Source organism: Balearica regulorum, chromosome 1 (assembly GCF_011004875.1).
Source record: "Balearica regulorum gibbericeps isolate bBalReg1 chromosome 1, bBalReg1.pri, whole genome shotgun sequence".
NCBI lineage: Eukaryota > Metazoa > Chordata > Aves > Gruiformes > Gruidae > Balearica > Balearica regulorum.
This window is the reverse complement of record NC_046184.1, coordinates 115,731,753-115,757,371: the sequence shown is the minus strand read 5'-3', so window position 1 is coordinate 115,757,371 and position 25,619 is coordinate 115,731,753. Positions and strand designations below refer to the sequence as shown.

Genomic DNA, 25,619 nt, shown 5'->3' with positions numbered 1-25,619 from the left:
ATGCTTTCATGCCTTTGATCAGTGACGGTGCCTGAATGATGATGATGGTTTATACAACAGTTATCCCATGCTGTGTTTATTATATTCAAGGGGAAAAAACTGCCCATGGAGACCTCACAAAGGCACTCACAAGCCCAAAATAATCATTGGTGTCAATTTGCTGTAGTCAGTAAAATGACATCAAAGATGCATCTGGCCTACTGTTTTTGGTGGAGAGATGTACTTTCACATGGCCCATAGGTCATGTCTGGAATGTCTTTAGAGATTGCAGTACAGCATGGGCGAGTCACACTTACAAAACTGCCCTAATATTGTTTCTGGAGAGAGGATATTACCGCCACACCGCTCTGTAAAGCTCTTCAACTCACTAGTGGTGGGAACAGACATTCCAATGTGTTGGCTGCAAGCACAAATGTTGCAAGCTTCTGTAGAGCATTTACAACAGCTTCATCAACAGAGCATGTTCAGATTCCACTGACTACTCATTTTTGCAATGGTTTACTGAATTTGGCCTAACACTGGGCATTTTCACTATGAAACAAGCCTTTGACAGCAATGTAAGTCAGACCTTTAAAGCCTTGTTACAAAAGTCTCCACAGCAGAAAGTAAAAATTTATGAAGTATAAATCATTTTAAGCTATACTTAAGTGAGCACAGCAAACAAGCCAAAGGATATTACTGATACACATCATCTATTCATGGAAATGCAGATATCTGCAGAAGTGCTTAGGATCTGCTGTTTAGCTGTCACAATGCCTTTTCAGTGAGTGAAGACAGGCATGGAACAAGCCAAACGGCAACCAGAACGCCACCTTATTCAGTGGATTTGTAACCCAGTTCTGTCCAATGTTTGTATCCTCTGCTGGGGGTGAGGAGGGCCTGTGTGATGGATTAAGACTGGTCTGCTCAGTCATGACCAGCCTTTGAGAAGAAAGGAGTTGATTATTTTAGGGAACTTTGACAATGGGGTTTCCAAAGCAAGACTCATCAAAACAGAAGGCAATCTATAAAGCTTTCACAATCCTATGGTAATATCCTGCTGGCCAAATCCTTTCAGTTGTAATACTTTTGATGTTAAACTGACATAGACATCATGTCACTTCATTCAAAGTTGTGAACACTTGCTGTTTCACACAGCATAGCTCACCACATGGAAACCATCAAAAACATTCTGTGCATGAAGAACCTTCACAACATGCGATACCTGCAAAGAGGTGGGTGCCACACAGTTTATGGGTTCTGTCATCCTGGTTTCAGGGTCCTGAGTACTACACATGTGGTAGTCTTGCCCGTAAAATGCTGACTGAACACTTATTGTTGAATGCCGAGGACAGTGCAGACTCAAATGTTCCCCATCACAGGCATAGGCAGTATGATTTTGCAGAAGTTTGGTTAGGTAACCTAGAAAATATTCAGCTCTGTTACAACTAGTACAGGAAATGACAAGCTCGTTAGATAATAAGAAAACCACAATCAGTCTCTGGAAAGGGTATTGTAGTCAAGGTTATATGTATGGCTCGCTGCCACACCACATGGTTCTCTGAATGGGTCAACCTTTACATGCTAGTAACGCTCAGGTCTGGAAAACAACAGGTCGCGTGGCAGTGAGTCAGAGCCCTACCAGCACTCCAGCAGCGGCACTATGTCGGAGATGTCATTTCATTAAATGGGCTCAGGCCCTTGCCAGTCGTGACTGCTAACAATCCCAGGGCGTGTTTGCAGAAGTCGGAAGGGCTATTACTTGGATTTGCGGGCTACTCTTGCATTCCAGCTGATTAAGGTATTCCTTATGCCTCATCTTAAACTGATGCTTTGCACTTCTGGGCTCCTAGGCAGTTGTGTTTCGCACAAGTGATTCTCTCTGTATCACTGAATCGGATGCTAGGATAACAGAGGAAAGAGCGTCCGTAAGTGGTTAGACACCATAAGTGAAGAGAAACCCAGAAGAAAGATACATAGAATTTTCTGTTTACTAGAGAGTTTGTCAGTGTTACCAGGAGAGGGAGAGGTAGGATCTGTATGCAGCCACCTACCTGTACCATCTGTTTGCTTCTTCTAATAAATAAGTCCATGAGCAGCAGAGCTAATGACAGCTGTTTTTCTGATTTGTATTTCATCGTGTATGGCCTCTTCAGCCAAGATTTCTGTTATCACCACAAATATTTATAAATTTAACCTCCTACTGCCCTTCTCTCTGCTCTGCAGAAGATTTTAATAGAAACATGCAGGCTGCTACCTTTGACCATTACAAATTAGCCATTGTGACGAGAAACTATTAGAGGTAATTTAATTCAAATACTTTCCTCACCTATACTTATGGTGTATCTCTACCACTCTGTCACATTTGATTGAAATCTATCTTTAAGCAGAAAATGTTTGTGGGTGAAGGGGAAGAAGAGGCATGAGGGACAGGAGGGTAAAGGACACAGAATACCAATCTACAAATGAAGCAGTATCCTTCCTCATCCAACGCATGGAAATTAGACCCAAACCCAGTTTTTTTCCCCCCTGAGTTTTAGGATAACCCAATGTACCACAATCAAAGCAAATCTGTTTTCTAATTCTTCCGCTATTAGCCAAACTTCATATTAATGTGCATACAATAACTATTTCAAATAGTTTCCTTATTCTTATACAAGCATTAAATTCTGTATAATTCTCTCTAAAATCATTTCCCAACTTCTAGAACACCAAGTTCATCTACATTCAGGTCAAAAAAACCCAAACAAATTTCTCCAAACCCAACATATTAAGTACTGAGAAAGCACTAAGAGCTTCCGCTGATTTATTTGAGAAAAGATTTGTAGAACTTCTAAAACTGAGACCATGATTACACATGTATCTTTTTAATTTACAAAATTACAATTTTCCTATCTTTGCCTCTTTACCAAACATATAATTGGTATAATTAAAGACAAAAGCTAGTGTCTTCTCTTCAGAAGCCTTGCTTACCCCATTGTGGTGACAGCAACATTATTACTGTTAAATATAATGGAAAAGAAAAAACAAACCATATTTTCTTGTTTTGGTGGCTGAATCAGAACTAGAATGACAATTTTTTTGGTATCATTAAAACAAAAATTAGTTTTCTCAGAGAAAATATTGAAAAAGAGCTTGCTCCTGCCATTTAATTTTCACCCTTTGGGTCCTTTTTAAACCTTTTGCCAAAGAAGAGCAATTTAAACAAAGTTTTTTAAACAGAAATTCAAGTATACCAAGTAAATGATGTGAAAACAAAATATTTCAGTTCTCCGGCATCTTTTCCAACTGCAGCAACTGGATAGGAAAATTCAGCTCCCCTATCAGTTACTAAGTTTGGAGAAAGGAGAAGCCTGCTCCACCACTGTCTTCGCTGTTCCTCATCTAGAGCCCAAGAGAGGACAGGAGTCAGCTAGACGCACCTTCCAGTGCTGCAGAGATGTAGGTGAGTCCCTCACCTCACTGAACTCAGTCTGAGCCCAGGATGGGGAGAATTTCATGCCCTGCATTTGCAGTCTAGATCTCAAGGAGATCAGCCCAGCAGAAACCCCTGAGGCTTCTCACAGGTTAAAAAAACCCAAACGAATCCCCTACATCCCCTACATTTTCTGTGTAACTGAGATCACAAATAACTGAGCTTTCCTGCCAGAGCCACTCCTCTGTCAGCCTGCTCCTGGAAGGTGCTGAGTATTGCCAGGAAAATGGGCTCAATGCCCAATTGCACCCAAGCGACTTCACTACGGTCTGATACTGTAAAGGGGCCTCCAGTGGCATTTACTGCTGCTGAATGCCTTTGACATTGCCATTACAGCATAAAGGGCCACAGTGTAAAAGAGTATTCAGCCCAATGTGAGTTGTGGGCACTCAACACCTTGAAAGATTTAGCCCGATATTTGTAATCATTTCAATTCTTCAGGTTTTAAGTTACTTGGAGCCAAGAGTGCTGTATACAAAACAGCCCAGTATTCCCTAAAGAATATCAGCTATGTTGTGATTTGGATGAGTTCCCTGGCATCTTAACTGCTACTTTGATCCTGCAAATTCCTAATCCAGTATCTAAGCACCTTTCTCCAACAATTGCAACTATTCAATCCTTTAAAAATTGCCTTTTTAAAAAACTTGCTCTGATTCTGTATAAGCAATATGGTTCACTTGTAAAAACAGCGTTAGAAGGACTGGTGAAAGTAAGACATCATGCCCTCTGGCCTTCCAAGAGGTATTTAAAGTGACACTGCTGTTATTAAAATCCTTGTGTATTTGTACACAATAAAGGATAAAAATAGTAATGGCAATTGGCTGCTAAGCCCTGATAAGAGAAGTGGTGACATACTAGCATCTGAATTGCTCATCTCACATGGCCGACCACATACACCTGCATTTTCTATTACTATACACATAGACTATGTAGACAGAGGTGGAGCGGTCAGCCCTTTGCGAAGAGTGGAGCCAACTGGGCAGCTCACAGCCCGCGCCGAGAAAGGATTCTCACTCAAAAAGTCACGATTTTCTCTTGCTTCTTCCCTGAAAAACTCCAGCTTCTTTCCTCTCCTCATGCTGGCCCACTTCCACATATTGGGGTGCTGCTGTCCTGCGCAGCCTGGAGGATGGGGCTCGGCGAGGGAATAAAGTTTTCTCTGCCGCCTCTCACCTCAGTCCCTGAGCGGAGCTTGCGCAGGAGGGAGCAGTTTCAGGTTGCTTTCCCTCCTTTCCTGGGTAGCGTGGCCTTGTAGTCACCCTGGCAGAAAGCTTCATCTTCTTGAGACCATGAGTATCCCTATATTGTTTACCAAATTCTGTACAGAAACACACTTCCCTCGAGGCAGCAAATTTAGCTGAACGACAATGTAAGATTAGGGGAAAAATATGTTCTTATCTCTACAATTAATAACAGCCGTGATTATCAGGAGAAAGGGCATTGTAACAGTTGAATGGGTCTGTCAGTCTTTGAGGCATGCTTCCTTTTCTGCATTTCTCTCAACTGGCGCAATTAAATCAGGTCATCCAAAATAGACAGTGGGGTTGTGTCACCGTCCAAATCAGACAGCAGGATTGTGTCACTTTCAGGCACCGGCCCAGCACATCGCCTGGGCTACAGGCACTTCATGGCACTACTTGCTGTTCAGAATCTTTTGGTTTGTGTCTGTTTAATTTATCAATATCCGTTAGTTGTGAAATCTGAGATTTTAAACTTTTTTTTTAATATCTAATTTGGGAGCTAGAGGCTGTGCCTGCACTACAACACACCTCAAAGTCCTGGTCCCCTGCGTCCTAGGGAAGTACTTGCTAGCTCCTCCTCGGCCAGCACACGAGGAGATTCCCTGCCCCTGGAACAGGGCACAGGGAGGGCTGGAGCACAACCATGGCTCACCCCAGCACGGATGGAGCCAGGTCATGGCTGCATGTGCGCCTGGACTGGGAAACCAGAAGACTTGTGAGTTACAGGATTTCTTATCCTGAGCAAACAGAATCTTAAGCAGACCCTATAAAAATCCTTAGACAATTTATGGTTTCAAACCTAATGTTCTTTTCTTCTCTTTGTCTTCTGGGTTGTTGGGCGATATGAGGGGGTGTGTGCGTGTGTAATATTTAGCAATGGCAGTCACTTTTTCCAGTGTTATTCTGCAATGAGGAGGACTATGGATTTCCTCTCTATTTTTTAAATGTGAATCTTCTTTAAAACAACATAAAACTTTATTAAAAAATGTCAACTATTGTGAGAATTGTCTAAATTAGAAACACTTGGCAATACTGCCAAGATGTCCCAATAACATCTCTATGCCTCTGTGTGAAAGCCCCACTAGAAGCGTTCCCATTTATCCAAGACACACATTCATAAGCAATGTATGGGGTGCTTTGCATACAAAATCATCTACAAGACGTTACAGACTGGCTGAGAAGTTAAGCCTGAATCATATGGCAATAAACAGACTCCATTGATTTGAAGGCCAGAAGGTATCATCCCACCCAGCTGCCTGCATAACCCAGGCTACTCACTCATTGTAACTTTTTACTGAGACTCAAAACACCAATGCGGAATCTAAGCGTAATCCTTTCTTCGAGAATTAGCCAAATTAGTCACAGCGTCCACTGTGTTGACAAAGAACTTCAACTAAAAAAACATAGCACCAGAAAAACACACAAAACACTGAAGCTGAGGCAGCTGAACAAAGCTTTAAGCCCTACTGATCACTTCTTGTTGCAAAGGAGGACTGATAGACTGTAATAACAATGACAGACAAAAATAACTGGCCTAAGAGAGTAAAGGTTGTAAATAGATACCTCTTTGTGTGAAATAGAGCTCTTAAAAGGTTATAGCTTTTATACTCAACATTTGCTCCTGGCATAATTGCTTTGAATAGCAATGATAATGGAGTAATGAACCTGAAGGTATGAAAATCCAGAAAGAATTTTTTTTCTCTTAAAAACGCTGAAAAATTGGGAACTTAGAAAGTTTCAATTCAAAACAATATGACTACCAAGAAGCCTCGAAGCGGTCAGCCAAGACATGTATTACACCTCCCATGTACGGCACAAGGCAGTACAGGGTACTCAGTTTTGCTGGATTCATTCCTTATGGTGGAGGACACTAATGCAAGGCCTTAAGGGCCCTTTTTCAGTTGTCAGCATTAGAGTAAAAAAAAGAAATGTGTCTATTCTGTCCAGCCTCACTGCACTGGCATGAACCTCACCATATGGAAGCATCAAGGAGAACAGCATTTCAAGCTGTGAGCCTAATGCCTAGCAGATATTAAATGCAACCTCAGCGCTGACTGATGTAATGTCTTTTTGGCAAGAGAGCAGCTTTGCAATATAGTATTTTTAGAGCCTGAAGCTGAGCAGCACCCAGCCTACAACAATTCCCAGAATTGGGCCTTCATATACAGATTTAGTAATATTAGTTCCTGTGCATCGTTCAATCTGGCTTAATTAGCACAGCAATTTGCTAGCTCGTTTTAAAGACATACAAATCCATTTTAGATCAAAATAGATTGAAATAGCACACATATTGTTGTGGGAGTCCCAGAAGGCTAATCCATTCGGTAAATCTACATCAGCTCCCGCAGTTTTATAAAGAATTGTGCTAACAGTCATTAAAAATACACAAGTAAGATTGGCAAGTTGAAAGGAAGAGATCTCAAGCAGTGATAACAGAATTGTTGATAAACTCTACTACAAACACCATTAGCAGCATCAATCTGCTATTTATTGGTGTTTGGGATCCAGCTGCAGTACTTCTTCAGCAATATTTTCTCCACTGGTTTGTGAAGGAAGCATTGAAGAGAAATGAACCCCTAAGTTTCCTTCCCCATCCCCTCTGCCATACCCTCCACCGGGCTTTAAGAGGCAGCTACGCCGCAGACCGTGCTGTTCAGCGTTACTGCGTACTCACTGCTTTCAGAGCCGGGCGGTGTGTGTGGATGTGACGTGTGTGTGTGTGTGTGGATCTGACGGTGCCTGTTTGGCTCCGTTCACAGAAGCAAGGATCTGCCTCTCGAAATTCTCTTTAGTGTCTTACCTCGGTTGTCTGCAAGTTCTTTCTGTGGTAGCTCTTTTTTAGAATTAGTAACTGTGGCAGAGGGCAAAATGTTACCCAGGAAAGATACTGTTTCTAAAATTCACAACACTGTGTTTCTTGCCCCATCATTTTATTTTTTTTCAGCCAAGCGCCTTGTAAGCATACTGTTTGAGTCATTCTAGCCAGACTTGGTCTTTTGTCAGTAAGAAATACCCTTAGGCAGAAGCATTGTTTATTCTACTCACTGTTCAGAAATGAGCATAACAGCTGCACTCAGCAGATACACATAAAAATCCATACTTGCTTAATATATGCTTTCTTGCATAGTCACTAATTTGACTTAATTTCCCTCCATTGCTTGTTTTTTTGTGTGCCTTTTTCCACTGTTCCTCTCAACACTCATACTCTTTGCAAGTGACTGCTATACTACTAACGTCATCCTTTTGCTTGTACCGCGGGAGATGGAATGAAAAGCTGGTTTCCCATGCAAGGAAAATAATTTTTGTATAATCACTGTATTTTTTATATTATCTAAAACTTTCTGATGTGGGGATAGATGTTCACTTGGAAAAACTAGTGTTAATCTAGTTTTGCTGATAAGCTAGTGACTATAAAAAACTTTTCCATTTCCAAACATCTAGTGTGGTTTCAGAGCATCCAAAGCTTTTGCTTTTCTTAGAAGCAGTGCTTGAGAGTTTTCAGTTGACCATTTGTAAAGGAGATGAGGCTTACGAGATCATGACCTCTGTCCATCCGCCATTCCCTTACTCAACCCAACAACTTTTAAGCCTAATGGCCAGTTTCAAACCTGAGGGGCACAGGGCTCAAAGAAATAAAGTTCCTACAAGTTTCATGAAAATCAAAGCCTGAGCTGACAGGTCAAAGTGAGAACTGTCACTTCCAACTCAATCTAATTGACTAATGCTAAAAGTCAACCGGCTGCTGAAGAGATAGCATACTTATACTGGAGAGCTAATCAGCCTGCTGCTATTGAAGCAATTTGCTTTCACTGGCCTTAATGACAGATGAAGGATTAAGCCTTCAATAAGAAAATGCTTAAATTAAAAGTGAAAATGCTTTTGGGATAGTATGGCAATCAAACCAGGCATCAGTGATGAAGACGTCAGTCAGGTTTTCCATTAACTGTTTTATTACCATGTCCATTTTCCTAAGAAAATTGCTTCATTTAATTTTTTCCCCCGTAGCCATACCTCATGGATCATAACGTGGATCGTAACCATTTTATTGAACCTAACTCTTACTGTCTGCTAAATCTGAGGGTCAAATTAAGCAAGAGCTTGGTCCCACTTAAGCCAGAGAAAGGACTCAGGTAACCAGCAGATAATTCAGTGTAAAACCACATTTGAATTCTAGTATGTGAACAGGGTTTATTCAGTGAGTAGCAACACACACAAGAAGCCAAGCCATGAGCTCTTTTTAGAAAAAACAAAACCAAAACATCATGAAAAAAGTATAGACCTCCTGTAAATTTTGGTTATGCCAAATGGGCATTGTTTCTCCAGGAACCACATAACCTCTTCATGCCACTCAGCTCAGACTTGCAGTTACACGTATTAAATTTTTGCAGAGTGGGAAAATCCATGAATCCTGCACTCGCAGACCAGATGTCTATCATCTCTCTCATATCCTCCCACAGCTGTTCTCTGTTTCCTTCAGATCTACAGTTTCATATTCCCTTGTGTTGTCTCCTAGGAGTGATGCTTATTTTCATTGTATCCCAATGGCTTTCTGAGGAAATCGGAGATCTCTCTATGCAGTTGGTTTTTCTCACTCACTTTCTCTTTTTAGGTCCTTCTTCCCTTCTTGTGTAAGGAAGAGGCAAACTATTAGTGATCCCCAAAGATTTTGGTCTGTAGTAAACTCCATGCTATGATCAGTTGTACTTCTCTTAGTTATTCCATGAAGCCATAGGGGTAAACACTTGTCCTGGGACTATTTTACAGCAGAAATGCAAGATTTTTTTCCCCTCCTAAGGTGCTGACAAGAGGTACAACACTGTTAAGGGAGACTGTGAGGCTCTTTTCTGCCCTTGCCTAAAAAAATCCTTCTTTTGATTGGAGACAGAGTGCCATTAACAAGAAGTAACAAGAGAAAGGCTCAGCAGGCAGCAACTGCTTCTGGAGACAAAATGGGTGAATCATTATGCCCAAGAGACAGCAAAGTTATAATCTTCTGAAAGACTGCAAGTAGGAGAACCTCAGGGACTAGAAGCAAGTATTTCTTTGAAAACTTGGATTTATGAAGTTGAACTTCCGTGCAATCTTGGGGGGAGTGGTGGGCTGTACATTGCCAGCTCCTCAGAAAACAAAATACAGATTTCCTTTCGCAAACAGAACTCTGCCTCAAACTCTGCATTTTTTGTATTCCCATTTACATTTGACACTCAAAAAATCAGATAAATTAGAGATCAGGGAATTTGCCTACTGAATCACTAAGTCCATCCTCTGACAGTTCACTGATCAGCAGTGTTATGGTGGCTTATAGTATAGTAAGTCCAAGCCAGAAAGCAAAAGAACCCCCACCCTTACCCGCATAGCCTGATAATTTTCTTTACAATAGCATTTCATCGTCCCCAACTCAGTTTTGCAAAATTATTCTGAAAAAAATAATGCTTGTCTTCCCATCCAAGAATAAATACAATGAAGAAAAATAAACAGATATTTGTGGGTTGAGACCCTCATCCAAAGCCCAGTGAAATCCTGGGGAATTCTTCCAGTGACCATGGGTTTTCAATCAGGTCTTATGAGTGATGTTTTAAAATTAATTCTAAATTAAGAGCCAAACATCACTGGTATTTAATTTGTTGCCAGAAGCCACACAATAGACCTTTGAAACAAAACTCTTAAAATGCATAGAAATTCAGATGAAATGACTCACCAATGCTGAACAAATAAGGCACAACCATGCTCTTCAGCTCCCTTTAAGACACTATTTTCTCTGTGTTTGGTAATATTTCAATTTTAATTGTAGGATATGGTTGGCAGATGACAGAATTCTGATAACTGGTGGCAGGTCAGACAGTGCTTTCTCTGTCTGGAGACACTTCCATCAAAATCTGAGTATTTATTTGGAACAAGTCTATAAACCCTTTCTCTAATAAAGCTGAGACTGTCTGGAAGTTCTGCGTTACTAAGAAGGGTATCGGCAGCAGATGGAATAGGAAGGCGGGGGGGGGCTAATCCCTGCTATTTATTTTGAATAAAAATAACACGATATGTCAGGTGTCAGCAATCTGCATAGCAAGAACAAAGAGAGTTCCTGCCCCAAAGGTGTAAGAATCTGAAAGACAGACTCAAACATGTTGGTCTCTGAGTAGTGGAGCTCAGAAAGTCAGGTTTCCTATAGGTTTGGGTCTTGTGCCTGAATTTCCCAACATCTGTTGCAGGGGTAGGAGCATCACACTATGCTTTAATTCACTTTGGGAGAGCTTTTGGAGCAGCATCCTTTCTTGGGCATACTAGTAGGGCCTAGCATGTGTAGGAACTTAATAGGACCAAAGCTTTTACTTCTCTAACAAGGATTATTAAATCTGATCAGTGGATTTAACAAAAAATATTAAGCAAAATCCACATCTAAAATGGGATTTCATAAGCTACATTTCCTTAGGAAAGCAGCCAGAACTGCAGAGACAAGCCTGAAACAAAACCTAACCTTGGATCTCAGCACCATGATCTAAACTAAAATCTCACTTCTGACACACACCTCTTTGTTCCACAGAACAAATCCCAGATCCAAACCCACTCCACTTTGAGAAACTTTAAACCAGACTTTGAGGTTTAACTCCCATATTACTGAAATGAAACATGTTTCTAAAATGAAATGTTTTTCTTTAAACTAAGCAACCAAAATTTGCATTTGACATTTACAAGGCAGTATCAACAAGAAGATGCATCATTGACATCACTCCTTTTAGCACCTCTTTAAATATCCTGGTCAAAGGACAAGGTCCACTTGCCACTGTGAGTCAACAGAACTGACTCAAGAAAATTTATACAGGATTTTATCTGACCAACACAAAACCAACGAAAAAACCTCTGCATCATTGTGGTTGGTCATGATTGATCCTGCCACATTATTACAAACAAAACGTTTGCTCCAAGCATTTGTTTGCTTTCCTTTTGCCTGGGGGAATCTGGGATGGGCGAATGCCACAGAACTTAATGGAAACTTTTAATGCAGAAAGGCCACAAGATCAGATTATATTTCTTGGGTGAACTGGTTTGCTTTTCCATTAGATACACTTGTTTTCTATTGTTGGGTCAGAAGATCAAGTCTACGGAGTTAAAGCAATGCCTAGTTCTGTCTGAACTGTTCTGAAAAAAGTAGAGAAAAGTTGACACCAGCGGACAAAGATTAACAGGTTCTACCTAAACAGTGGGCTGCTTTTTCTGTTCACATCCAGAAAGTCATTCTTCAGCCCAGTTATGCAATCACACAGTTACTTCATTTTTGATCTTCAGTTACAGCCAGGTTTCTTGAAAGCTGCCCAGAAAACCTGGCTGGGACTAAGGTAAAGAAAGGGAGATTGACTGATGAAGTGAGCAAAGGAGGCCAGTTCCTGGAGAAAGCCTAAGCTTGAAGTAGCATGGAGAAAAGAGGAAGAAGAGGAAGGAAAGGGTATAAAAAAGGGTGAATGCATGTTCCTCAGTGTTGCCAGAGAGAAGGCATTTGATCCCAGCCGGGTAAGAGGTCAGTTCACTTTTGCAACAGACAGGGAAAAGGTGGGAGAAGGAGCAGGGCTGGGACAGAGAGCCAAGGGGACAGCCCAGCGCTGCCAGCAAGGAGGGCAAGGGGTATGAGACGAGGGAGCAGTGACTCCTGCTGTTGGGAACATACATCCTCCTGAGCAACGGCCACCATCCCCAGCAAAACCCACGCTCCCTCAGCAGCAGTGGTAGCAGGCAGTTGGGCTTCCTATACCACTGCTACAGGTATGTAAGTTAAATGTAAGTGTAGTATATAAGTTTGCTGATCTTGCCAGCTCCTTATTTTGCCTGGTTTGGGAACCAGTCCTTGAACATAAAGGAGCTGTGAGGAAACGGCTGTCATGTGGCCTTGATTTCTTGAAAAACGTGACCTTCTTCATTTCTGATAGTCTCCTGGGAGCCCAGAGGATTTAGGATTTTGGCTCCAAGAGATGACAATTGGTAAAATTCACAGCAGTCTTCAGTCTCCTGGATAGGGACCTGATCTAAAATGTACAAGCTGCAAGTGATCACTGAGAAAAACAATGTGAGGACAGAGCTTTGTCAAGTAGGAATGAAACTGTGGACAACAGTATTTTGGTAAAAGAGGGTTTCAGATGTCTTTTGAAGAGCAGGCCATGAGGGGAAGAAAATTCTCTAGCTGTAGGATCAAGGAAAGATCTAAGGAAAGAACTGTGGATTAAGTCTCTACCTCTTCAAATTTGGGCATGCATACACGCTTAGATTCCACTTTAAAAGATTAATCACATAGAGGACTGCAAACCTCAGGACAAGCCTCCACTTTCAATAACCAATGCAATTAATAAACATGCTTTTTGTTGCCACCAAACTGCTAGAGAAGAATAGATGCAGATCTTTTAAGTATCATGTGTATCAACATCCCTTTACCTCAAATATCTCCTGTTATTAAAAGGAGAAACTAATTTTGCTTACTGACACTGAGTTCTCCTCACAGAGTTTGATTTAGAACTGCTGCTGGAGTCTTGTTTCAGAACATTTTTCTCCCTAGAAAATACCAATTCACATACCAATTCATAAAATGTTATTGCACAGTGAAGAAATATCTCAAAAAAACCCAACCCCCTACTACCATTTTTTTTTTCATAGTTAAAAGCTGGACTGAGAAACATATGAGAAAAAGAACCTGCAGCTCTGTACTGTATAAGGGCAAGAGTAATAACAAGATCAAAATGGCAACTGACCTGCAATAAATAAATGAAGAGATTCTACTTGCAGCCAGAGCTGCTAACCTCTAATGAAAAGGGAGGGACAAATACTGTACTAGTTTCACTGCTTCTGTTCTTTGAAGTGATCCATAAAAAATGACCAGTTTTCTAAATGGGGAAATTAATACAAGTCAAACAGACAAACAACAACAACAACAAAAAAAGAATAACTCTTCACTATCCACATACACTGTTCCCTGTTCCTCTTTCCAAAACATCAAACAAATCCCAGGAAGGGCCATCTGTGTTGTTACAAGCAGACAGGTAGGTCTTGTGATTAACAAATGGACTCTGGGCAGGTTAGAACTGCTAGCATGATTTGATACACACATACAGAGAACAACAAAGATTACACGTGCAGTTGTTGCAGTCTGACAGCAGTCTGGGAAGTGATTATAGAGAGCTGCCAGAATGGGAGGCATAGGGGGAGAAGCAGAGAGGAGCAGAGTTTGGGCTGCTGAGGTAGAGATCTGATGCTGGAAACACAGAGAGCAGAAAAAGCAATGACCCAAAAGAGTATCATCCACTTGATAATCTGAGTATAAAAGCCTGAAATCTGTAAAAAGGAGGAAAAGTTTAAGCAACTGGCCTTCCAATTGTCTGTGCACTCCTAAATTCCCAGTGCCAGGTCAAATTGTGCAGAGCACATTTGAGGTGCAGGTCTCAGTTCCTTTTGCAAAGACATGGGCTGCATGTGGAAACCTATAACCTGCTGCCTGGAAGCATTACCCTCTGAAGGGCAGGGTTAGACCTGACCCTTTCCAGAAAAGTGGAAGTGCATGTGGTGGATAAACCAGGGGGAGCCAGCTCCTTGCTCCTCATCCCTCGGGATAATCCCCCAGGAGCTGCCTGCACCTTGGCAGCTGCAAGGTGCTGCCCCTTTAAACGGGGCAGATTTGTTTTCATGTAAATTCAACAAAGCTTATGAAAATCAAGTCGCTGTTCCTGTTGAGGGAGGGAGCAAATGAGGAAATTCAGCAACTCTAAAAGCTCAGCTTGAAGCTGCTGTTACACAGCTTGTTGTAATTCTTTAACAGGTATTAAGCAGACTGGGGATGGCACCGCAGGGTGTCTGTCATCTTACCTCTGACAGTTCCTGGCCCACAGCACCTACTTCTGAAGGAGCTAAAAACTTCTCCGAGTGCTCTGGATACCTTGTTTTAAAAGGTTCAAGTAACATTTTGGTCTTTTCTGTCCTTCTGGATTAGATCTCCATGTTAAAAGTAAAAAGAAAATGTGAGCAGAATTTGTTCAGGCCAGGAAACTTTCCAGTCTGGCAAGAATTTTGGAATCTGATTTTCTTTTCTACATCTTATTTACTGAATTGTCTGCATGACATTTTTAACACCGATCTCTGGGGCGAGACAGAGATTTTTCTTTGGTCATTCTACCTATTTGGAAAGTTCAGTGTACAATGAATACTGAATACAGCTGTACTTCTGAAATGTATCTTGGATAACCTTATCTAAATAACTTCATTTGAAAAGTGAATGGACTTTTGTGAGAGGAACTTTCTCAGATAAACTAGAGGGATATTTTTTAACTCAGCGGCTATTTGAAAGGGAAAATTTGAACATTTATTTTATTTTCTTGTGGAGAACTACCATGTGATTCCAAAACTAACATCTACAAGGCAGCAGTTAAGGAAAAAAAAAAAAACAAAAAACAAACAAGCAAACAAAAACCCAACACAAAATCCAAATAATGAGACAGTGAGCATTTAAAAGCCTTACACATGTGAAAGGAATCTAATAGCAGAAATGTAGTTTATCCAAGTATGTAATTCTGATCTTTATATTTGGTGGTTGCTTGCTTAGAAATGTTCAGGCTTATGGAATTGGACAGAATAGTGAAATCACAAACTGTATTTTCCTGTTGCTGAGAAAATAGTTTCTACAGAACCATCACCAGCATTTTGAACTGTATTACCACAAACTATATTAATATGCATAACAACACATTTGGTCTATTAATTATATACTAACTTTGTTCCGGTGCACTTGACTGGCTTTTGGAAAGTTCTGCTCTCTTCATTAAGGGTAAGGTTTGCTTTCTGCCCTAGAGGCAGTTCCTTACGCTTGCAACTGCCAGGAATATGCTGTGCTTACTGTGAAATACAGAAAGGAGAAAAACTGCTCTTCTGTATAACCTTCTAACAGCAGTGAGATGTCCTGGAGCACCAGAAAAGTTACAAGAGTACAGTTTTCTTCAGAAGAAAAAAAAGATTGCTTCTTCGTTCTGCTGGAAACAAGGACATCTTTCCAGTTTCTGCAGTCATTTAATTTCGCACTGACACAGCACCCTCACAGCAATCACGTATGTGACACTGAATGACAACTAGTGCCTCTGCTCACTTTGAAGCGACCCTCAGCATCCCGGCGCTACCAGGCGAAACACTCTCCCAGCAGAGAGAAGCGCAGCACTTGCTCGCTACCGGAGTTAAGGACTGCTCACTCAGGGCCCGACTCCAAGTCTCCAGGAGAAAGTGGGAATCTTTCCAGGGACTTCCACGCACTTTGGGTCAGGCCCTGGCCGATTCACGCATAGCTTTCCCATCGCCCAGCTGAGAAGAAACCGACAGTTCAAGTCCTCACGCCCCTTCCCACCTGACCTCTTTGGAAGCCCTCAACCCTCTCTTCCTTCCTCCCCTCCTTCCCACAGGGCCGCAGCCACGGCACGTCTGAATCATGCACCCGTGCTCCCCTGGGTACAGGCCCGCGTCCCGGCCCCGGGACACGACGTGCCTGGAGCTCGCCGGTCAGTACGCAGCTTTCTGAGCTGTTTCGGGCGGGGTCCGACACCGGGCCGGGGAGCGGAGAGCGCCGGCACCTCACGCCGCGCCTGTCCGGGGGGTGCCAGGGTAGCACGGCTACCCTCCTGCGGCGTTACGGAGGGCAGGCAGCCGGGAGCGCCACCAGACCCCTGCCCGGCGGGCGGGGCGCAGGTGCCCTCCTCCTGCCCCGGCGGCCGCCACCGAGCGCCGCAGAGCCCCCGCCAGCCGCCGCGGCAGGGCCCCGAGCCCTGACACCGCGCCCCTCAGCCCCCCGCGCCGGGCACCGCGTCCCGGATGACCGTTAGTCGGTCTCGGCCCTCCCGCCGCCGCCGGCGGGCCCGCCCCGTACCTGAGAAGTCGGCGAGCGCCGCGACCTCCGCGCTGCACACGAGGATCACGCAGGAGAGGAAGCGGAGGAGCCGCCCGGGCTCTACCTGTCTCCGGCGTGGGTGCTGCCCCGCATCCCCTTCCCTCATGGTGCGAGAGAGGGCAGCTCGGGGCAGGGGGGGCAGACCCGCCGCCTCACATGATGGAGCCGGCCCCGGCTGGCGGCACGGCCACCCCCGGCCCGCCGGGCGCCCTCCGCCGCGGGGCAGCTCCGGCTGCCCCGGGACCGCCCGGGCGGCGGGGAGCGGGAGGCGGAGGAGGGCGGAGCAGCCCTGCCCGAGGCCGAGGCCGCAGCGCAGCCGCCCCCCGCCGCGGCGGGAGGGGGTCCCGGCCGGCGCGGGTCCCCGGGAGACGCGTCGCCGCCGCCGCGGGGGAGCCCGCGAGGGCGGTGGGGAAGGGAAGAGGCTTCTCGGCGGCGCCGTGCCTGGCACTGCCCTCAGCGCACATCGTGCGGGCCGGGCTGACTCAGACCCGGCGGCACCTCGCCCGCCCTCCCCCGGCTCTCTCCACCCCTCTCCGGGCAGTTCGAGGTCCCGGCACCTCCCTCTTGGCGAAAAAACACGATTTCGCCTTCACAGCCCTTGCGAAGGGCTTTATTTTTAACCTATTTTTACCCCTCATTCCTGCTTGGCAATGGTTGGAGGGCTGTCACGGACTTACACCCGCACCCCGACTCGTGACAACATTTCCCTGCTTGTACTTTTCCCAAGACAGATGCAAGCTGCTCCCCATCACCCCCTGTGCCCCGCAGCGCAGCTTCCCTGCTTTCCCCCCTTGGGACCTGCTTGCCCCACATGCCAGACCCTGATGAATCTGCTGCTCCAGCCCGGCTCCTGTCCTTACACGTTGGCTCACAGATCTCGGAGGGAAACGCAGCTGACAGCTTTGCCCGGCAGGATCCCTGGATGAGGGATTTCAGTGGGCAAACAGCTGCGTTGAGAAATGGCCCTGACTCTTCCACGTTGCAAAAGAAACTTTCCCTTTCTCTGTTTCCTCCTGTTGTTGCCCGACAATACCTTATCGCAGCTCTTAAAGACCCATGCGGTTCGGCATAGCTGAGTTTGAAGTGTGTAGGCTTGCTTAAAGCATTCATTGCAAAATGAGAAAACATCTTGAAGTTACTTGAGGGAGTGCAGGTTGTTCCCTGAAATCTTTTGTAAGACTGAAAGGTAAACCAGTGGGAAGTTCAAACAACCTGTCATTACAACCTGCTAAGCCACCTTCAAATATAATGTGGAGCTCGTTTTAAGGTATGAGGGACTAAAGAGAATAAATCTGGACACTCATTTCCTAGTTCCTGAGCTGCCCCCGGGAAAGAAAGCCTAGAAGCAACACTGGAAATGGGGCATGAAAGCATCTTCTGCCCTGGGGTTGTGCTTGGGTATAAAGGGGGTAGGCAAGAACATCTAGCTGTTTACATCCTGGCATGCATGTTCACACGGATCTCCTTTCTCCTGAAAAAAAACCAACAACCATGAATAGGTGAGAGATGACGGAACCAAACTAATTCTGTTAAATCCGTTCCTCTCCTCCTGCTCCAACTGAAGTTGGATGATGTCCAGCTTTGAATTTCCAAACTTTGGCAGCTCTTTCTGGAGGTTACACTGAACTTTGATCAGTTTGAACTTCATGTTTGAATCTGAATCCACTTTCTTTGCTCACCCTCTCCCTCTTCACACACAGAACAACAACTGGATAACACATACATTATAATCATGCTTCCTTAGTCTTGGGCAAATAAGAGCAAACCAGGTTTCACACGAACCTGCCTGAGGTCAGGGACATTCCATCAAGTTTAACTGAAGTCAGATAAATGGGATCAAAGATGCCGAAGTAACAGGATAATGTGGAATAGCTCTGAAGCATCTGCAACTGCAAACATGGATGGGGAAGAGAGAACAGTAGCTCTGCCAGGTGTGTGAGGCTCTTCCTCCAGGCTGTTTCAGATAAGGACAGTGTTTGCCTCTGAACTGAAGCAGTTACGCTGTGCCTTCCAACTGTGGTACTGGAAGGAGACTTGTGGGACTCTCCTGTCTACTCCTCTTATTTTTTCCCTTGGTATTGCCATACCTGGTCATTTAACCTGACACTTTCTGCACTTGCTGTGACACGTCAGTTCCACAGAAGGCAGAAATGAATGCCAGGGAAATGTGACAAGCAGCACATACTTTTATCCCTCCATAAAAGTAAGCATTTAGGGGCCATACTCAGATCTCCTAGAATGGTGTCTACATGACTACGGTGAACTTACTTGTCTACCCTAACTTCATACCTGCCATGTCTACCATAACTTCAAGCCAGTGCAGTCAGATTATCTACAGCATGAGGATGCCAGACCCTCACCCCCTGTGCAGTCAGTGGAGAGACAGCTCATACTGAGGCCACCTGCTATAGCTCTAACAAGAAGTGGGTCACCTCCTCCTCTCTGAATCGCTCACTACTCCCTGGAACATAGATGTCAGGGATGGCAACTCAGTCTGCTGCGTGTGGCTTCACGATCTGCCACAAGTACACAATCAACGCAGAAGAATATATAAAATGTCAAAAATCACTGTACTCATGCTTGAAAGGCTTTGAATCAGAAGATCCTGTGGCACTGTTTGCCTAATGAGAACTTGTGAATCTTTGCTTTCCAACGAGATAACATCGCCTTTTCTAGCCCCATGGTTCTATAAGAAAAAAAACATCCAGTGGTGCGGGAATGAGGTGGTACGCTTTTGGCACTGTGCAGGTATAACCCAAAGGCAAAGGCAGTTTTCAGGTAGAATGACTGAACTGGGAGAGGTTCAAAATGTTGTAGGTAACCTCCAGGGAGGTGAGGCGGTGAGGGTTGAATAACAACACAAGAGGCAGCTGGGTGCTCCTATGTGTAAATATCTGCCTTGTAAGGAGAGCAACTTATGGATATTGCAGCCAACAGGGACTGAAGACATGCTTTCAGTAAAATAGCATTGACAAACAATTTTTTTTTTTCTTTTTATCCTTTTTTTCCAGAATGGGAGCTACTTTGCTATTCAGCATTAACCTAAAATCTGTAATGCTTTTGGTAATCCCTGCTATTCCCTGCTATGGGTAGTGCTTAAATAGTTAAAGACAGCAATGTTAAACACAAAGGTAGAGAGGCAGAAAGTATTATTTATCCTGATGTGCAGAATGTGTTTCTTTGCCATAGCCTTGAAAGCAGCTTCTACAAGCTGGCAATGCTCAGTAGTTGAAAGACAATATAACTAATCCAGACATGTTCAGCATGTAGAACTACAGACTCTCTCAGCCTTGGCCTTTTCTTATGAGCAACAGGAGTGAGATCCATTTTTTTCCCCAAAGAAAAAATGAAAGCCTGTAAGTTAGAATCCAGGCTAGATATCATGTCTGCTTCAAACAGTTTCTCTCTTTTGAACTTGGGGAGAAAAGAAATCATTTCACAGTGTCAAAAATGCAGGAACTGTGTTGTTGCATGGAAGCGTTGCAAGAGCAAAGCCAAAATCTGAGCTCTTCATTTCTTTTTTCTCCATATTATTCATTTATCTTTGAACTTCAGCCAAACTGCCAATTCGAAACTCGTATCATGACTTAGTGTATGGAAATTCAAATAAAATTAGTGCTGTCAGTTAGGAAATAAACAAACAATGTGAAATAAGAGAGTTGAGTTAGATGGCCTAAAATTTTCTATTAGCAAAAAAAAAAAAAAATCACAACAAGATCTATAGCAGAGGAACAAAAATTATCAGAAATACATAATCTCAGAAATACTTGTTCACATATACATATACACACACATCTCCCCACTATACCTCCTACTACTTTTTCTTCCTCTTTTCTCCCCAATAAATTTATTGGGAGCTGCTATATGTCATTTTCGTTCTCTTCTCCCAGAATAAAGTTTCCAAGAAGTTCACCAATGTTCTCTTCAGCTTTTTGGGGTAAAAAAAAGAAAAAGTATCAAACTCCAGACTTTTCCCACATTTTTAAATGCTTTATATTCCTGCATTCTGACACAGATGAAATCTACAAGACAGTTCAAACAAGTGGGCTGCTATCCTCTCTCTGTTTCTATGGAAATGAGTGTCAGACCGGTTAAAACAAAGCACACGCTTTACAGTAATCACTATATGGTGATTATTTAAAATAACATAGCACATTTTTCCCAATTCAACCTCTATTTCTATGGATACAAGAATGAAAATAGCGGTAGAGAAGCCTCTCTTGTCCTTTTTCAATTCTGGATGTGTTTTGGATGCTGTAAGTTCTCACAGGGTGCTACAGATTTTAAGTTCTAACAGGATCTTCAAGCCTGCAGTAATGTGAACTTGAGAGGCTCAGTTCTGCAAGCCGTAGTTAGGAAATATTCTCATGGATGTAGGTAGAAGTTTGAGTACAGAATACAGAGTACAGTACTTCACCCAGCAGGTTTAGAAGGAAGGGAAATATTTGCTATTTTCTGCCATTTTTTTACTCCTTTTAGAGAGGACAAAGGTAGCTAACAAGTTTTGACTTTTGTGGTCATAAGCTGGTTCCTGCGGAGTCAGCTCTCGGCCAAACTGATCAGAACATCATAGAGACCCTGACCACTTCACAAAAAAGCAGTAAGGTGTAACATATGAAGTCTGTAAAACCAATCTCCTCATGTTTCATTCCAAGTGGATGAAATCTCATTCCAACTTCCTCATCGCACGCAGCAGAAAGGTCACTGCTCCTCATCCCCGTGAATGCTGCCAGTCTTACTGGCACCTCTCCTGTATACAGATTATATTTTCTAGCAGTATACCTGGGCGCTTGTATAGACATGAAGTAAGAGGCATGCCCCATCTCACACAGCTTACTGCTGGAAACAAGGAAAAAAAAAAAAAAGGACTAAGGTGGAGGAGGAACAAACGTACCAAGAAACATGTCTTGGGTTTGTTGTCCTTGCCCTCTTAAAGCGTGTAAGTCGTCCCTGGTCACTTCCTGACATGAATCTTCAAAGATGGACTGGAAAAGACTACGTGTCTTCCCTCTCAGCTTAGGAAGGACATTAGGACAGAGCTGCTGGGTGGACCACAGCCTTGGAAATCAGCCTGTTTACTTGTGAGAGTGCCTTATTATGGATTTAGGAGCTTGCCTTTTGGCTGGTTGTTGTCACTGTTTCTCCTTTAATATGCATCTAGGCTAAAATTTTCCAAAATGACTAATGATTTTGTGTACTTGAAACTCAAGACGGCAGCTTTCTAAAGCCACAGAATCAATGTCAAAGCACTGAAAAATTGGTGGCTTTTTTCAAAAGCCTTGGAAAATCAAGCCTCAAGGTCTCTCAGGTTATGTATGCAAAGGCGTGCAAAACTGGTAGTGTTTCAGAAAAGAGTAGCCCGTATCAGTATCTAATGAGTGAGAGTTAACAGTTTTGAGATCCAGATCTTACACTAATTCCACCTGAGCACCCCAAAATTAGAAGCAAATAACAAAATTTGAAAGCAATATTGCACTGTTTGTCAGTGTTCGCTTTTCCTGTCAGGACCATAAGGATTCAATGCTAAATTCTGAAGAGATGCTCAGTGATTATGGTTAAAGTAACTCAGGCTTGATGATGGTTGAAGATTATTCATTGCATGAATAGAAGGCGGGAACGATTTCAGAATTCATGGAAGCTATCTTTTTCCCACCTCTGGATATAACTATCCCATAGTGCCAAAGGTCCTGTTCTGTACATTTTTTTATTCAGTTTATCACAAATAGATACCCATAGCTGCTTTCAGCTTATAGCTCCGCTAGCTCATCCCAGCCTGCTCAGTGGCCTTCCCACTCTTCTGTCCTCATCCCTTCTTTTCTGATCTTTCCATCCGTCTCCAGCATCTGGGCAAGCAGCCTGACTCCCGACTCACACCATGCCCTGGCTCAAAACCCTGGTGCTAATGCATGTTTGCACTGCTGACGCCGCAGGCGAGTTAGGTCCTTTGATATCGATAGGGCTCTAGAGTAATGGTAGGGAAGATAAACTGTCATTAGTCAGGTTTTAAAATGCACTCCTTTAGCTATTCAGAAAAGTGCTGCTCCAGCTGAAATAACCAAGACACTGGAGGAGGAGGGGTCACTTTGTTTTTCAGCATCAAGAGCAAAAAACCAGTCGTGATTTTACTAAATTGCTGTAACTGCTTGTGCCAGAGAGGCATTGGCATTGCAGGGCAGTTTCACGGGGGTTATTGCCTCAGCCCAGCCTGCCCAACCAGTTCTCGAGTCCACACACCATTCTTGCACGTCACCCAGATGCCTTGTTTCTAAACTTCTAGAATTCAAGCTCTGCAATGTCTGCACCTCCAAGTGTGTGAGTTGGCACTGGGCTGATCAGGGTGAGCGTGGGGGGAGTATGGGGCACAGGGCATTTGGACATGTGAGGATGAAGAAGTGATAGTGCCGTGTTGAGAATATTCCTTTCGTGAGGAAGTGGTCCTGACACTTAGCCTAGCTCTTGGCAGCATCCACCCTCTCTCCCTCTGTGATCCCATGCCTCAGGTGTCAAAGGCTGGAAAGCAGAAAGATCTGATAAACAGCTGTATCTCACACAGGAACTTGAAATTTTGGGAAAAACTGAAGGAAGCTTTTCAATGAAATAATTATGTAAACCATGAAAGAACATTGAGAACAGCAATTTTAAAGATGTTATTTTTGATGAAATTCAAAATGCTTTCTATAATTAATTTATACATCAAATGAAAAATTTCTGATAAGAAGTAGTAAAGGTCACCAGGGCATGGTTAGGAAACGATGTAAGTTCGTATTGACAGACTTAAGCTTGAGGGCTGGCATAGCAACTATTGCTGAGCTATAGCTAAAGGTTGGAAACAGGGGCTGGGCGAGCAGGACAGGAGGGTTTATGGCCGAAACCAGAAGAGAGACCTTGATGAAGCTATTGGGTAAGAACTGGCCTAATCTGCCAAAACAGATTTTGTCTTCAGGATTGCATGAGTGAGGATCCTAGAGCTAGGAATAATGTTCAAGTTTGGAAGGCAAAGGCAAATTAGGCAGGTCTGCAGCGCTGGGGCTTGTTACTCTCGATGCTGTTCAAGCCAGTAAAGGCCTCAGAGGTCAGATTGTAGCTGATGCAGGAAAGGGTCACCTGACTCAATTAGTTTTGTATCTGGAACTGTTTGTTGAAGAAAGGCAAGAGCTCAGATTCATGAGAGGGACTGAAAATTATTTTTCAGACTAGCAAATGCCAAAGGAGCAATATGTATTTTGGATATGATTATATGTTCATCTGGGGAGAATCACAGAAGTATATTTCAATTTACTGAAAACTGGGCAGCTCAGAAATCAATACTTGACTCATTCACTGCTTACATCTGTTAAACACGTAGGCACAACAGAGCAGATGAGCTTTGTCTGAGCTTGATGTCTCATTCTTCCATTGGGCCTCCATGAATAGAGCTTGCCGAAAAACAGACTTGGGGGAGGAAAATTGTCATAGACATAATAAAGAAAAGGATAATAAAGAAAGACTTCAAAGTACACTTCAGCAAGAATGTGGAAGTAATCTGGCTTGAAGTGAAACTAACAGTCTTCCACACCGTCCTCATTAAAGCCTCTGACAGCTACTCAGGCAGCAAGGGAAGAGAATAATTGAATTTAAAGTTGAAATTAAAATCATTTTCGCTAGCATTTTGCAGTAATATTTTTATACTAGATATTCTGTGAAATATGGTGTGATGATAGTGATCAGGCTTGTAAGTCTGACAACTATGACTTTTACCTGGAAGATATCAGTATGGGTGCTTTGAGCCTTTTAAAAGCTGTGTTAAGCCTTTTTTTTTCCAGCTCTACTAGCTCTGGCCTTCCTTTTCATCTCCTCAAAAACAAAACTGCTCCCTCTTTAGAATGTTATTTACTTTCCATATTATGTGCTCTCCAATTTCTGGAATTGCAAATGTATTTGTATATCTGCATACCTTTGATTAATTTTCAAGAAAACTGTAAGGTTGAAACATGGATTCCCATCATCCAGAACAACCCACCAATAATGTTTTATGGAAGAATTGAACAGTATGTGCCTTTGCATAGAATTTGCTATACTATGGTGAATTCCAAATGAAACTGCCATCAAAACAAGCAGAAAAATAGAATCATATCATAGAATCACAGAATGGCTTGGGTTGGAAGGGACCTCAAAGACCATCTAGTTCCAACCCCCCTGCCACGGGCAGGGACACCCTCCACTAGACCACGTTGCCCAAAGCCTCATCCAACCTGGCCCTGAACACTTCCAGGGATGGAGCATCCACAGCTTCTCTGGGCAACCTGTCCCAGTGCCTCACCACCCTCATAGAGAATTTCTTCCTAATATCTAATCTAAACCTACTCTCCTTCAGCTTAAGGCCATTACCCCTTGTCCTGTCACTCCATGCCCTTGTAAACAGTCCCTTAAGTATTTCTGGAAATACCATGAATTATTAGCAGAGTTTGGAGTATGATGTAACTAGTAGCGTTAAGATGCTTTTTAGCCTTGTTGTTCTAAGTTACTTCAAAAAAGCCCTTGTACCTAGTACCTAGCAATTCGTATTTTCACATTTCCTTTTCTTCCCAGTCTCATGCACGTCTTTTATTTTACCCTTTTGTGCCTTCTAACTTCACCTTCTTTTATTTTACTCCACCATTTGTTCTCAAAATATTGCAGCATCTTCCATCAACATTAAAGCATTTGTCCAGCTTAAATCTTAGAATAGCTGTTAATGTTGCCCTCTTCTGGATCATTTTTTTCAAACAATAGTTTGTTAAAAAAACAGTTTTAACAAAAACACATGTCAGGAAAAATGTAAAACTATTAATATTGCTTTTATTACTTGGAAATAGGAAAAAAATCCATTTTGGATAGATGTCTAACTTGATTTTCATTTTCTCTTACTGACATAAAAGGACTTGGCAGTGCTAGGTTAGCGGTTGGACTTGATGATCTTAAAGGTCTTTTCCAACCAAAACGATTCTATGATTCTATAATATAACAATCTTTATCTTCCACTACTCTTTCAACCATTGGCGTTTCATAT

The 25,619-nt window shown here is 43.1% G+C and overlaps 1 protein-coding gene across 3 annotated transcripts in view; it reads right to left on the bottom strand.

Annotated features, from left to right (window-relative positions):
- Nucleotides 1-17,087, bottom strand: part of EVA1C (eva-1 homolog C) — a 41,080-nt gene extending 23,993 nt beyond the window's left edge. The window contains exons 1-2 of one of the 3 annotated variants that reach the window (XM_075770664.1): nucleotides 16,571-17,086; nucleotides 1,205-1,401 (exon numbers count right to left, since the gene is read on the bottom strand). In XM_075770664.1, coding sequence (XP_075626779.1) covers nucleotides 1,205-1,401; nucleotides 16,571-16,697 — 324 coding nt within the window. In that variant the 5' untranslated portion in view covers nucleotides 16,698-17,086. Of the gene's footprint in view, nucleotides 1-1,204; nucleotides 1,402-16,570 lie in introns of all 3 variants that reach the window. The other 2 variants (XM_075770653.1, XM_075770675.1) reach the window with 2 other exon arrangements.
- Nucleotides 17,088-25,619: the final 8,532 nt, after the last annotated feature.